Below are 15,636 nucleotides of genomic sequence, written 5' to 3'. Positions count from 1 at the left end.
TTCCGCTCGCGGGGCAAGATGCGGGGAGAGGCAAGGTGGACGGGCCACTTTGGACTGTGGGTACTACGAGAAGCGTGGGCGTCCTGCTCTTTGGCCCGCGGGAAGTTTTTTGTGGGGCGGACAGAGCCGCATTCTCTTATTTATTACCCGGAATATTAAGTTACCCACGTTATACCACGGGGCACCGTGAGGCCCCCATGGATCCTCGTAACTATCACCACTACCACCACCACTACCAGGAGCAGCAGCAACAACAACAACGCCGACTACGCTCCTTTACATTGTTCCATTCTCGTTTCTCTTTCTTTCTCTCTCTCTCTGTAAAGATTGTGGATGCGGAGGGCACGGTATCTCGTGCAGTACCTCGATCTTCACCGAAGAGTTCCGTGGAAAGTTTCATGGGAGGGAAGGTACACATGAAGAAGCTATCGCGAATCGAGGATCTAAATTGATTTTAGATCCCGGGATTCGATTGGCCCGCTTCGAGTAACGTGGCGTTAATTAAGAGAGATTCTCACTGCCGTCTCAATACAGGCGGATCCCCGTATTACAAAATTATGATCCGCTATTTCCGCCACCGGTGTTTTCCGTTCGCCAGGTAGGCCTCGTGGAATCTGACATATCAGAGAAGTAATTGAGACGCGAGTACGATTGACTTACGTCAAAGTTCGAGTTTGAAAGTTAAATACCAAACTCTACTTTATTTTAAAGAGTTGTAGAAATTCATGTAAGAAATCGATTTTTACTTGGAGCCTGGCACGTGATCGTGGTTAGCCGCAGAGTCTGCGGCAAAAAACAAGCGAAACCGTGTGGAGTGAGGAGCATAATCGAATCGACGACTTGTCACGACCACGATGGAGACAATGTAAAATTGAAAGGGAGACAGACGGCGGTGAAAGGGGTAGAGACGTAGAGAGAAAAAGAAAGAGAGAGAGAGAGAGAGAGAGCAGACGGAGGAAGGATGAAACTGTGTTTTTGCGTGCGCAAAGCGCAGCACGACCCGATGAGATCGGGCCACAGGTATACTATTCGCCCTAAGGTCGGAATACGAAACGAAAAGAGGCGAAAAAGGAAAAAGGAAAGGAGAAACGAAACGTGAAAGCGGAGGAGGAGAAGCAGGCGAAGGGCTTAGGGTTCGCAGCCTGTTTCGGCCGTTCATAAATCCTCTGCCTTAGCTCCGCTCCCTCCACCCTTCCTTTCTTCCCTTTCGCGCTTTCGCACACAGATGCAGCTGCAAGCGCCCACTTTACTTTCTTATCCAATTTCTTATCCTCTCCCCTCCCACTGTCCGCGTCATTATAATCCACGGCCTCTCATTTGTTTCCTTGTCTAAGCTCCTATTCTGTAGCGAGAGAAGAAGTCACCCGCACAAAAGTCGGACACGAGAACGGCAAAGTGAAATGTATACTCGGATCTCGGCGCGGCGTTCGAAGAAATACAAAGCTATAGAATACCTATACAGATCTAAGTGTGTGTACACAAAATGCGAAATGTTATAGTGAGATGCCAGCGAGTTCAATTAATCCCTCATCATCAGTTCGAAGGCAGCATTGAAGCTTGAATTAGATCGACTCGAAGAAATCAAAACCTGCTTTCATTGACGACTTGGCGTGTGCCCGGTTATATCATTCGTGCTATACGAGCCTATCTTTGAAAACAGTTTGTTACCGTGCAAATTATCTGTGGCGCTTAATACGAAGATAACCCCTCAGCAATGTAGACTTCTCCGAACGGACTGTGCGTGGTGTAAGATAGCGAGATAGCGTCTCCCTTGTAAATATATCCTACTCTATTTTCCTGAAGCTCTGTTCACCGTCCTACCATCGAGTTATGGGTATGTACACGTCATCCTTATGTGAATTTTAAACACCAATGACAATTGGATTCTTAATGACTATCAGTATACTCATTTAAAAATATTCGACGTTACGTATAATATTCGTTCAGATTAAGGCTACGGTCGAGAAGACGCTCTGGATGCTTTAAAGCGTTTGATTGGCCAATCAGATTTAAAAATTCTTTACTTCTTTTGTCCTGATTGGTCGATCAAACGTTTCAAAGCATTTGAAACGTCTTCTCGACCGCAGCCTAATGCAGCCAATCACAATCGAATATTCTCTCAATACTTGACTGTGATTGGTCAATTTCTTAAGTCTTACGCCTTAAGTCTTCTTAAAATCTCATTGCAGACGACACATAATGCGGCGTCTACAATGAGATTTTAAGGAGACTTAAGGCGTAAGATTTAAGAAATTGATCAATCACAATCGAATATTCTCTTAATACTTGACTGTGACTAAGTTTTCACCGAAAGTTCGAATCAGGTCAGAGTTGGGTCAGAATAGAGTTTATTGGTGTTTCCACAATAAAAAGTTTGCTCCAACTTGACTCTGACCCGACTCTGACCCAACTCTGACCCGATTCGAACTCTCGGTGGAAACTTCTGTGATTGGTCAATTTCTTAAGTCTTACGCCTTAAGTCTCTTTAAAATCTCATTGTAGACGACGCATAAGAGACGAAGATCCAACGTTTCCAGCGATGTCCGCGTCTCGATCAAGATGCAATTACATATATCCCATCGATTCAATTACGCGATCGACTTTACGACGCGGAGTTTCCGGGCCTCGATACGCCCCTGGCGCGCCTATCGCGCAGGTTGCATCCGGACCACGCTTAGGGCACGTTCACGGTATATATATATATATATATATATATATATATATATATATATATATATGTATGCACCGCAATACATCGGAAAGGTGATACCGCGCGCGCATCTCTTCGTGTGGGTACGTTTCGTGGTAGAGAAGAGCGGCAGAGGTGGAGGTGTGTCGACAATCAAGATTACGTGGGCGGATACACGCGCGGTCCAGCGCCGGCGGCCTGGCAGTCCTGTGTGTGTCCTGCTTCTTCTTCTTCTCTTTTATTCTACCCCCATGCTCCATCCCTCTCCTTCTCTCTTCATCGTCCCGTTCCCCCAGCCTTCCCTCGATGCTGTCGGGCAGGCTCCCTCCCTCTCCATTCCCCTGGATCCCTCCTGGTCCCCATCTCGGTTCACTCGCCACCGACGCGTAGCTCGCGATCCTCCTTTCCTCCCCCTTCCCTTCCTGACTTCCTTTGCGCGCCACACTATTTACAATTCGCTCGGTATCGCGCGCGAGTGCGAGAGCATCGAGAGCGCGCATCTCCTCTCGCCCATACTTCGGATCGGTGGACCGGCTGTTTTCGATTCAGGATTGACTCGCCCCGCTTTCGAAGTATCCTTACCAAGAGACAATCCTATTAATATTTTGGAAAATATATGTATAACATTCCCTCCGGCTGTCTCTTAAAGTTTTGCGAGATAATAGAGCTATAAACATGATAATAATTAATGTTTGATTAATTTTTTTTATTTAATAAAGGGAATTTTGCAATACATAATTATCGATAATTTTAGAGTTACACACGCATGCCGCAGATGTAATTAAGTTTGACGTCGATTAATTCGGGGACTTCCGATCTTCTCCCCCTTCTGGTAGAACTGGTCCAGTGACACTGAGATCGTTCGGTCTCACGTGTTCCTTTTCCCTCCCTCGTCCTCTTCGCGCCCGGATACGTTATAGTGGTGGTAGAGGATTCTCGGGATAAATTCATGAGCGCGATGTCCTCACGACCACGTATAGCCGCGTGCTTCGAGCTGCCCGGCCCATGTAAATGTAAAGAGGGCTTTGCGAGCGAACGAACGGAGCGCGGAGCGCATTTTATTAGCGCGCAAAAGAGAGGGTGAGGAGGTAAAAAAGGGGAAACCATGTAGGCTCGCGCTTTTGGATCTTGCTTCGCGCGCGATTACAGACGCATTTGCACGAGCCCTTTCGCAGAGAGGGTGATTGAGGGAGTAAGGAATTCAAAGAGTCGCATGAAAACATATTTAATGCGATCAGACGGTCGGATAAATTAAATGTCTGCTTTTGAAAAATTATCCTTTCTGAAAATGTATTTCTTTTTCGAAACGAATTCTTTTTTCACAATCTGTACAATTTTTATAATTTATATCTTTGTTATTCTGTTACCAAGCTGTTCGTGTATGTGTATTTAGGGAAGTTCATAGATTCGAATTAAGAGAAAAAAATTTTTTTATTAATCCTTTTATATATCCTCCGGCTTTCTCAAAAGAGATGCGTTTCATATGAAGAGATATATAAATTTTATTTTATAGATTTTTGGTGGTGCGCTGATTCCAAATTTAGCATCAAAATTTAAATTCAAAATGGCAGATTGAAGGCAGCCATAAAAAGTCGAAATATCGAATATTTAAAATATGAACTTGGATTTTATCTTTTTAAGTATATATTATGCTTTCTTGAATATACACACACGCTCGACTCGCGGCACACTCTTTTTGCAGACCACGCATCTGCCACGAGACTCTTTCGGTCGCCACACGCGTTGTCTTGTTTCGTGCACACTTTGATTGTACGCATAAACTATTGTAATATTTATCATAATAAATTGTAATCACATTTAAATAAAAACTTTAAGTATATAATTAGCGCATCAATTCTATGATTTTTCGACATAATATGCAGTTATTTTTCACTATCTAAAAGTCTGATTTTTTGCAAAGTTTAGATAACTATATTTTATAACAAACATTACATTTCAAAGTGCGCGATTTTTTTACATACAGCTTGAACTTTCTTCTTTAAAACAAGGTAAAAGTCGAGGATTATTATTTGTTTAAAAATTATGATTTTTTTTTGTAAATGGGATATATATCCCACTCTCTAAAAGTGAATTAGTGAAAATATCACTAATTTAAACAGTAAAATAAGATTTCACTGAGAATTAGTGACTATTTTACTGATTTTCAGTGGAAACGCTTATTTTTATGTTATTTTATTTTATATCTTACTGATTATGGTCAGTTAAAATAAAATTCACTATAAAACCAGTAAATTTTACTATAAAACCAGTAATCGCTAATTCGTTTATTTACTGCTACGATCGCTATCTCTCTCATATTTAGTTTTAGTCATAAGAATTATATAAAGTTTGGAAAGAGCGACAGATAAAATTAAAAGTATTACTTCGATTTAATTTCTGATACAATCTCAATAGAGATGCTTCAAGTATTAAATCGATCTTATAGCCGGACAAATAAATGTCGAACGACTTAATGAAAATTATGAAGAGATGAATTATAGTTTAATATTACTGACGATAGAAAAAAATATTACTGATTGAAAGAGTCAAAATTATTAACTGATTCTTTCAATAAAATATCACTGATTTACAGTACTGTACTTATAACTGCTGTAATTAGTGACTATTTACTGTTTTTCAGTGATAATACACTGATTCACTTTTAGAGAGTATATAATTAGCGCATTAATTCTATGATTTTTCGATGTAATATGCATTTTTCATTATCTAAAAGTTTGATTTTTTGCAAAGTTTAGATAATTATATTTTATAACAAACATTACATTTCAAAGTGCGCGATTTTTTTACATGCAGCTTGAACTTTCTTCTTCAAACAAGCCAAGGTAAAAGTCGAGGATTATTATTTGTTTAAAAATTATGATTTTTTTTGTAAATGGGATATATATCCCAGAGCTACGAAAAGGTTAAATAAACTGCCACACGTATATTTGTCCATCGTGAGTAAATGTGACGATTAGACTTTTTCGAATTTTATACGAAAATAAGATGTCTCCCGTCACAATTCTGCGGTCGTTCATCTTCGACATCGCCGGTGGCATAGTGTAGATCCGTCATTTATCTCACATTGCGAGCGGAGATTGGAGAGCGAGCGTAATTTCAGGCGCACGGAACGAAGCGTCACGTCGCGATAAAAAAACAGAGAATCCGTAGTTCTGTGTCATGTTCGCGCCATGTTGTACATTAGGCGTAGGATATACGTCCCGACAGCGAAGATGAAGAGAGAGGCGGCCAGATTCGCAGGTAATTGTACGAGGCAATCATGAGCGTGTTACGACGTTCTACCTAAAAAGCGTGACAAAACGCAGTGGCTCTCTAGTCTCGTGCACGGAAAAGAAGGAAGAAAAGAGAGAGAGGGGGGAGAGAGAGAGAGAGAGAGAGAGAGAGAGAGAGAGAGAGGGAGAGAGCACGGCTGTAATCTTCATTAAGAAAATTTTCCTTCACCTTTACACAGCTGTGACGCGTAAAAAAAGGATGAAACAATAAGTTCGAGAGCGATTTTTAATTCGAAAAGAGACAAGTTTTTCGAAGCGTCGCTCGTGAAACACGTGGATCAAAACGAGTATCCTACGTTACTTTCTTCGTGTCGATAAACGTCCTTCGATTCCCCGTCAATAGAGTCATTAGTCACGGCCCTCGATGCATACCCACCATACTCGTTTACCTGCGGTCTTCTGGATGCCGATCTTTTCTGTCTGATACGACGAGTGCGTCCCACGACGTGTACACAAAGTACTTTATTATGTCCGGTATTTTTCGAAAACACTGCGTCGTCAACGCAGTTTACTCGGTGTTTCAAGTCAATAAAGACGTACTACATTCAAAATTCTATGCAATTATCGCAACTACTTAAACAAGACGTATTCTGTGTTTTCGTATCGAACTTTATCCGAAAATTCATCACGATACTTTAAATAAATTAAAAAGTATTGGCTTTTGAAAATAGGGGTAAAAGTGCGATTTTGTCTGGAAAATGTCGTCCGCTAATGTAATTCATAGGCCGGGGATAGAACAGTTCTCCTGCGTTGCAAGAGTTACAACAATGAATAATTCAAGTTGCAGCGTGTAACATTTTTGCGCACGAATTACTTCGTTAGTGGCGCCTAGTCGACGACGACGACGACGTTTTCCCGCCTGTCTTGCATGTCGATTTTACCGAAACCTGAAAAGGAAGAGGCGACAAAGAGGCGGCGAGGTTTCTACGCTGCAACCGGAACCCGAAAGACGAGAGTTTATTAGGCGTTGCACGTACAAACTACGAAGAGACGCATCCTTGTATAAAATCGAATCCTCCGCGAGTAAATCGCGTGTCTCAACCGTGTCGTAGCGACAGAGCAACACAAACATTCATTGAGGAGGAATCATCAGTTACATGTTACGTTGGACTTTTCTGTTATCGAATAAACTCTGTGAGTGTTGAATCTGCACATTTTATACCAGGTGTATCTGAAATGATGCACTAAACTTTAGGAGCGTATTCTAGAGGTCAAAATAAGACTTTTTTTTCCTATGAATATGGGTCCGCAAATGAACCCTTCTCCGAGCTAGAGGCCCCTAAAGTTTGGGAAAAAAATTAAAAATTGGCTGTATTTTAGAAAAAAAAAAGATTTTGACGTTATCTATCACCTTCTCTTGAGAGATAAATAAATTTGGATGAATTCATTTGCGGATCCATGTTTGATAAGAACAAAAAGTCTTATTTTGACCTCTAGAATACGCTCTTAAAATTTAGTGCATCATTTCAGATACACCCTGTATATTAGAAAAATGAACGAATTCTAGAATGAGTCTATAATATTTCTCTTTTCATTATCTACTTTTACGCGCGCGTAATTTTTAATATGATAGTGCATTATGCGCATTATCTATGGGATAAATTCCAACCACTTTGGAACTTTTGTCGAGTCGGTTCGCGATCGCGGAGAATATAGAGGTGGAGACTGGTCGGAGGATTCCCCGCGATAAATCTAACGGGTGGTGCGATAAATTTCTTTCCCGGAAACACAAAAAGCGCATTAACGTCGCTCGGCTATGTATCAAGGCGGCAAAACTGCTAACCGCGTCACCGAAATAGAGAAATTCAATGTAAGAGTAAGAAGGAGATAATTATCTAGTAATTTAACTGACAGTTCGGTGCCATATATTACATGTAGATTAATATATCTCCTTATTTCATTATTCAATTTAGTCAATTTGCATTTATTAATTCAGTTTATAATTTATTTTCAAAATTTATTAATTTATTCAATTTATAATTCTTTTCATTCAAATAATAGCGATCTCTACGACTTGTACATATTTCTCGATATCGCGTGATAAAGTAAATAATGTTATTGTCACTCTCTCTCTCTCTCTCTCTCTCTTTCGCGAATGTAATAATTAACATATGTACGTATAAGGAAATATGTACGCATCAAGCAAAGAGCGTTATATCGTCCATGACGACATTTAAATGTGAAAGAAAAAGTAGTCTGTGCTAATAGCGCGGAGATGGCTAATTTGCACATAACTTACGACCGGCCACGGTGTCTGTCCTCTGCGATGTATCCGAGGACGAATCTCCGGCTTAAATGAATTAAACGCACGTACGCGAGACGCGCGCTATGCAGCGTTCGAATAGCCTATAAATAACACTACGAGTGAACATATAGCGCCGTTAGGCCGGATTTGCAACGAAGGCGCGGCTCCGATCGATTCGCGACGACGGTCCGCATATCGATAGGTTGGCGACCGATCTCGCGTGTAAATACCTTGATTAACGAGGCTCTACCTCGCAGTCGAGTTTTCCCTGCGTTCTAGACTCGTTTGGAAACTATCGTTCGATTCCCGAGTGGGTAATCGTTTTGACATGGCTGCACCTCTCGAACTTTGTTTCAGTCTCTTGAAACTGTCACAGTGGTTGTCGATACTTTTTTCTGAATAATTTATGCGAAAAGGTACACTCGAAAAATAATTCGTAAATAAAGAAAGAAGTCTTTGAAATCTACTTTGATTCGTTGAGCTCGCATAAGGGTAACTCGAAGGGTCTGAGAGATGTGCTAAATATAAGATTATACGACTTAACCCCCTAAGCGCCAGGCGTGGAACTATATCTGTGTGTCCATCAAAAATAATTCCAGCTCCAGGCCCGCGACGACGTTTCACGACTTTTCGTAGTACGAGCTTAAGAAGTTTTGCCTTGGTCGTTGACGTTCTCGGTCGAGAAAGCGCGATCCTGGCACGGGGCCAGGATCGCGACCATAGATCACCCGCGAAGAGTGTGCAGAGTTGCGAAAAATCACCTCGGGATCGGCGCGGCTAAGCTGCAACGACATCAACGACTGGATTATATGAGCTATCGTGAAGTTACCGTGAGAAAGAACGTGAATGGCCTTGTTCGTTTCCATTTGTTTACCGTTGATTTCGAACAGTTGTCGCAATAATTCACCAAGGAGACAAATAACGAGCATTTATATCGCCGCACGTGATTGACGATAATATCAAAAAGATTATTATCTCTCGATATATATAGGTGTATGTGTCATACATCTCTCCTTCCTTCGATCATTTTATGCCTTTTTCTTTTCTTTTCGGCGTTCACGTTTGAAGTGCCTTCATTTGAGCTGCTGTGCAGAATCCGTCATATGGTTTCCTTCCCTCTCTTTATCATCGCAACGCACTACGCGTTCGGCAAGGCACAGCAATAAATATCATAAGTTGAAACCTCATAGAACCGCCGCATGTTTCATCTTTTCCGTAAGAGTCCGTCATTGCACTTTAGATAATATACAAATAATTGTACCATTTAAAACCTAATCTAACATAAACTAACATAACCTAACCATTTAAGTTGATTGCGCGATAATACAGGTTATAGTGGCGATTCCTTAGGATTACAAAGATTGATACAAATCTCTCATCATGTGGCATCACCAATTTTGCGCCTTCATTTGAGCTGCTGTGCAGAATCCGCCATATGGTTTCCTTCCCTTTCTTTATCATCGCAACACTACGCGTTCGGCAAGGCACAGCAATAAATATCATAAGTTGAAACCTCATAGAACCGCCGCATGTTTCATCTTTTCCGTAAGGGTCCATCATTGCACTTTAGATAATATACAAATAATAATATACAAATAATTGTACCATTTAAAACCTAACCTAACCTAACCTAACCTAACCATTTAAGCTGATTGCGCGATAATACAGGTTATAGTAGCGATTCCTTAGGATTACAAAGATTAATACAAATCTCTCATCATGGGGCATCATCAATTTTGACGAGTCGCGGGATTATTCGTTCGGCAAATCATAAAGGGTCATCTTACATCGATGTACAGGGAGGGATAAAGTTTGGTAACGACCAAATCTCTCGTCTTTTCGCGCTGATCGGCTTTCGGCTCATGCTTAAGCCGCATCCTTTTGCCCCGTTTCGGCCTCTGCACGAGCTTCTTTTCGTCGTCGCGCTCTCCGTCTTTCTTTTTCGAGGGGCAGCAGGGAAACCGGGCAGATGTTCCCGGGCACCGCTTAGCTCGCCTCATTACCACGAGTCACGTTAATGAGCTTGCGAACCTTAATTCTTCACCCGGCTCCGTCGTTCCCTCTTCTCCTTCTCTTCCTCCTTCTGCCTCACGAGATTAAAACAACCGAGACGTCGCGTGTCTGCCAGCGATCGCCAAATTATCGTCGACAAAGCTTCTAGAGATCTTCATATATCCGATATTTCTAAGACTATTATAAGTTTCAAAGTACTTTTGCTATGCGAATAATTCTACAATAACTTTTCACTTGAAAGAATAAATTAGCTTACTACGAAATTATCCGAATTATATTTTTATTATTAATATAATAATAAGTATTAATAATTTAATAGAACTTTAATAATACTGGCCAACACTCAAATTTTTTTCTGACATTTAACATATATTATAGGTTATATCTAAGGCACTGATTACGAAAAAAATACTAGTTTAGTTGTATCAGCTCTACTTTTTTTATTTATAAGATATTAATTCTTCAAAATAGGTTTTCGATATTTTTGAAAGATGTATTCGCCACAAATATAACAAAAACTATCTGGATTATGTAAACAACGTCTCCGAGTCGAAGGCATATCGAAAGTTAAAAAAATAGTAATTTTGAGTCGAGTAAAACTCAAAAAACGTTATGTCTAAAGGGGGTAGTCTAAAAATATTAAAAAACAAGAGCTGTTAAAAAAAACTACTGTCGTACTCGAAATCAGCACACTTAAATAAGCCCAAAACTGCAAAATTATAAGAGGAAAAAGTTAAAATTATTTTTTTTTACCAGTGTAATTAATAAATAATTTAATAAAATTTTGGCTCTTATATTGGATTAAAAATTACAAACGAAAGATAATCCTGAAATTTTGATAAGCCTTTAACCGAAAATATGACATTGCCGAATATCGTTGAGAAGAAACGAGCGCGATGGCCGTAAGAATTTCAAGAAGATCCACGAGTTCCCGAGGCGGACAAGTCGTAGATAAAGATAGATGCGTCGGTTTCCGGCGTGTCGAGTTAACGACTCGAGTTTTATCTGTCGGTGAGGGCTGTTTCGGCAGGGACGGAAAGCTATGACGTGGAAGAAGGACACTGATGTGCGCCCGACAGAGAATTTCAAAGATTGGAGAGAGATAGAAGCAAAGAAGAATGAAAAGACAAGACAGACGACAAGGCGTAAAAAAAGAGAAAGGGGGAAAGAAAAAAATTGTTCACCGTACGCATCTTCTGTGCGTTGCTCGTTTAAAGTATCGAATCATCCAGGAAAAATAACTCGAAAATTTTCAAATGATAAAAAATGTAACAAAAACAATATTTTCTACTGAAATATGTGACATTCGAAAAATATATTTTTTTGCAAAAAATAACTTAGTCTAAAATTTTTATGTATCTAGAGGCTTTTTATATGCACTTTTTTTATGGGCGAGGAAAAAGATCAAATTTGTACATCGCCGATTTGGATATTTTAAAAACTTGCAAAGTGTGACAGGCGCTTAAAGCAGAGACTGCGAAAGAAGAAGGAGGAAAGCAATAGAAAAGGAAGGAAGGACAGCAACCAGAGGCAGAACCATACCTCGAGTCATCTGGCAGTCAGCAGGATTGGAAATAGACGCAGCTTGCTCTCTCTTTCTCCTCTCTTCTTCCCTTCTATAGTTTCCTTCTCTTTTCCTCCACCTAGAATTCTCAAGCTCCGTCTTTCTTTCGGCCATTTCTCTCCCGGTGCGAAAAAAAACGAGGAACACGAGCGTGCCAAATCCGGCAGAGTCGACGATGTTTTCATTGTATTGGTGTCCCCAGTTCCTCCCGATTCTCTGTCAGTCGACTTTTTTATGGGATCTGCTACTAAGCAGCCTGTCAAAGCGCCCTAATTTTTGCCATACCATAATCGCTTCGCGAGAAATACTTATATCGCTAATGGAAACAATCGTTCGCCGCAATCGAATGATAGAGCAATCTTATAAGATTCTATAGTTTTATATAAATTGCAATTAATATTATAACGTTAAATTCTTGAATGTCGCTAAAAAGTTTGACAACACTATTAACTTACAAAAGGACAAAGACCTTACAAAGGACTGAAAATCTAAACAATATTTATGATAGACTAATAAAGTCAGTTTAGTCTTTCTCTTTGTGTTTGAGGGAGAGATTGACATTATGGAATCTTGACAATGATTTCTTTATTTCTCACAATATAATAATTAACTAATTTACTGTATGTATATATTTTTTTCTGCTCACTTTTTATTTCCAAATACCGCAATTTTCTAATTGTTTATAATACTGGAAATAATTTGTAGTTCACTTGATAAGGACCAAAATCCATGGTCGAAACGTTGTGAGTGATACATTACCAACCAATAAATTGCAAGTGTCGATTTAAATTATGTTCTTGTATTAATATTATAGTTATTTATCCATGTGCAATATTTGATGCAATTTTATATAAATTGTAACTAACGCTACATAAACAGTATCATAGAGTTTTGAACGTCCGTAGAAGCGCGGAAACGATGCAGAATTGAGAGATCCATCGACCTGTCAACAAGTATCGCGACAAACGTTTTAACACGGCCGACCACTGTAAACGGGTAGCCAACAGACAGTAATCAAAATCCGTGGACACTGAGCAAAGTCAAACAGTCGACCCGGTTGTCTTTACTCAGCAAACTCGTGGAAGCGCGGAGCCAATATTTAGACAGCGACCGACTCAAACATCGTAATCTGCCTTAAAACGTTACGACACGCGCCAATCGTACCTCTGTTTCTGTTCCCTCCCGTCCACGGTATTATTTACTTTCTTATTCGCGGTGCATTGTATAAATCATCCTGTCACTTAATTAAAATCTTTGTATATTTGTCTCTCAATAATATGAAATTTTTTTTCACCCCGCTTCTCCTCGAGGAAGATTTTATCCTCGTCGTAACTTCGACCTTCGGTCGTCTCAGTAATTCATCTCGGTAACGCTTGTCCAATTCGCGCTTTGCGAGCGGAATCCCTTCCTAATTTATACTTCTTTAAAGCGTTAAGGTGAAGAACCTGTTGCCGTGTTACATTGGTTCGGTAAGTTTGAAGCGCGCGCGTTGATTTAATATTGTAATGTTTAACACAAGCGACATAAGCGCGTACTCGGAAGACGCAATTTTGCTCGCACGAGACTCCCGTTAGCAGCGGAGTCCGATGGGGAATAACCCGGACGTCGAGAATCTTTGAAGGCACCAGACACGCATCGTTTCTCGATGTTTCGAGCGTGGCGAATTGCCATCACTCAAAACGAGACGCGCCGTCTCTCTCATGGCGGCTCGTTTCTCCTCCGGATCCCGGCTCCTTTCCTCGAAGCGAAACGAGCGCGCACATTATGACGTTTCAGTATGGACGACAAACAAAAACGCATTATTCTATCCCCCCGCGAACAAAGTTATACTTTGATCATACAACCGTACCATTGACGGAAGACACCTGTCTGCGTCAAGAAGCGACGCGAATAGAAGCTTTGACGAAGAGACACGCGCCATTTGTCGCGTCTACGGAGCGTGTCGTAATTTCATCCGTCAAATGAGAATGTTTTTCTTCCCCCTCCTTTCGCTGTAAATTATAAACGTCTCGTCAGAAATATGTTTCGTTAATGAGACCTACTCTCTAAAAGTGAATCAGTGAATAATCACTGATTACAGCAGTTATAAGTACAGCATTATAAATCAGTGATATTTTATTGAAAGAATTAGTTAATAATTTTGACTCTTTCAATCAGTAATATTTTTTTCTATCGTCAGTAATATTAAACTAGAATTCATCTCTTCATAATTTTCATTAAGTCAGACATTTATTTGTCCGACTTATATAAGATCAATTTAATACCTGAAGCCTCTCTATTGAGATTGTTTCAGAAATTAAATCGAAGTAATTCTTCTACTTCTAATTTTATCTGTCGCTTTTTCCAAACTTTATATAATTCTTATGACTAAAATTCTTATGACTAAAACTAAATACGAGAGAAATAGCAATTATAGCAGTAAACGAACAAACTAGCGATTACTGATTTTATAGTGAATTTTATTTTAACTGACCATAATCAGTGAGATATAAGTCAAAATAACAAAAAAAAATAAGCGTTTCCACTGAAAATCGATAAAATACTCACTGATTCTCAGTGAAATCTTATTTTACTGTTTAAATTAGTGATATTTTCACTGATTCACTTTTAGAGAATACGTTTTCATACAGTGAGGCTTGTATCGTTGATTTTTTTTTCTCAACAATTTCTGCGAACAATTCGAATCTTTTATTGTTAAATCGCGAGGGGACGTCTTTGATTAATTAATTAATTAATTAATTTAACGTTTTTCAGATTATCCGGCAGCACCGCGATCGGAACATCCGGTAACGGCAGTGGTAGCAACGGTAACAACGCCGGCGGGGGTGGCGGCGGAGGAGGTGGATCTGCCGGCAACGGGACTTCCGGCGGTGATTTCCTACGCAGAAGTCATCCCCTCTCGGAACATACGGCCCTGCATCCCGCGTATCGGATCAACTACATGGACCATCTTTACCACCATCTCCAAGCCTCCACGCACAGTCCCAACGCCTCGTTACACGGTAATTATCCGGATGCACGAATAGAAATGTTCGTAGACCATACGTCCTATCCGTTACATGCCCCCTCCTCTCCTTTTTCCTCTTCTTCTCTATGAATGACTAGAGACTCCGTAAAAGGGACCCGCATTTCCGCCGGAAGTTTCTCTTCCAGCGTACAAAAATGGCTTTGAATTCCATCCAACGCGCGTGACCTACCGTCCCGGTAACAACGTGCTTTACTTCCCTCTCGACAAACTAAGATGATGTTCGTGTCTGTCCGCCACAATCATGAATATACATGAATAATTTTTTTTTTTGTATTTTCAGGACTGGGTGGTTTGGCGCCCGAGTATCTATTACACGCGACAGGTCCTGCTAGCACTCTTGCTTCGTCCGAATTCCCATTCTCTATCGATGGTAAGATACGTTCTAATATATGTGTGTCTTTCTTTAATATCTACGGTCCACGCATTTCTCTCGCACGATTTAAGTTATGTACGCCGCGGCCAGCCATATATGTACTACCGGCAGGTAGGAGATCGACTGGTTAAGCGGCCGAGAGGCTAAAAGACGACCGAAAGGGTAAACGGGGCCTCGTTAGCCGCCACCGCCGCATAATTGAATCGACTCGGAGCGACACGACCTCATTAACACCTTAGCGCCTACCCTACAGGTTGTCTCACATTTCGTCTTCCCGCCCTCTCCTTCTTTTCTTCTAGCTCTCTAGCTTTCTTCGTTGTGCAAAATTTTCGCGTTTTATCAATTGCGTGTATTTGTATAATCACAATATCGCGAATATCGAACGTTTAAATTTTCTCTTGGAATCATCATAAGACATTGATACACGTACT

At 40.5% G+C, this 15,636-nt stretch overlaps 1 protein-coding gene across 2 annotated transcripts in view; it reads left to right on the top strand.

Annotated features, from left to right (window-relative positions):
* The window catches only part of LOC105252092 (transcriptional activator cubitus interruptus), a 135,378-nt gene that overhangs the window by 99,569 nt on the left and 20,173 nt on the right, over window positions 1-15,636 (top strand). For both annotated transcript variants that reach the window (XM_025406494.1, XM_025406495.1), the window contains exons 2-3: window positions 14,559-14,806; window positions 15,113-15,202. In XM_025406494.1, the coding sequence (XP_025262279.1) occupies window positions 14,559-14,806; window positions 15,113-15,202 (338 nt within the window). The remainder of the gene's footprint in view (window positions 1-14,558; window positions 14,807-15,112; window positions 15,203-15,636) is intronic.

The sequence above is a fragment of the Camponotus floridanus genome, unplaced genomic scaffold, assembly GCF_003227725.1.
Source record: "Camponotus floridanus strain SB8 unplaced genomic scaffold, Cflo_v7.5 scaffold146, whole genome shotgun sequence".
NCBI lineage: Eukaryota > Metazoa > Arthropoda > Insecta > Hymenoptera > Formicidae > Camponotus > Camponotus floridanus.
Note: the sequence above shows the minus strand (reverse complement) of the source record. Positions and strands in the feature narration are given on the sequence as shown.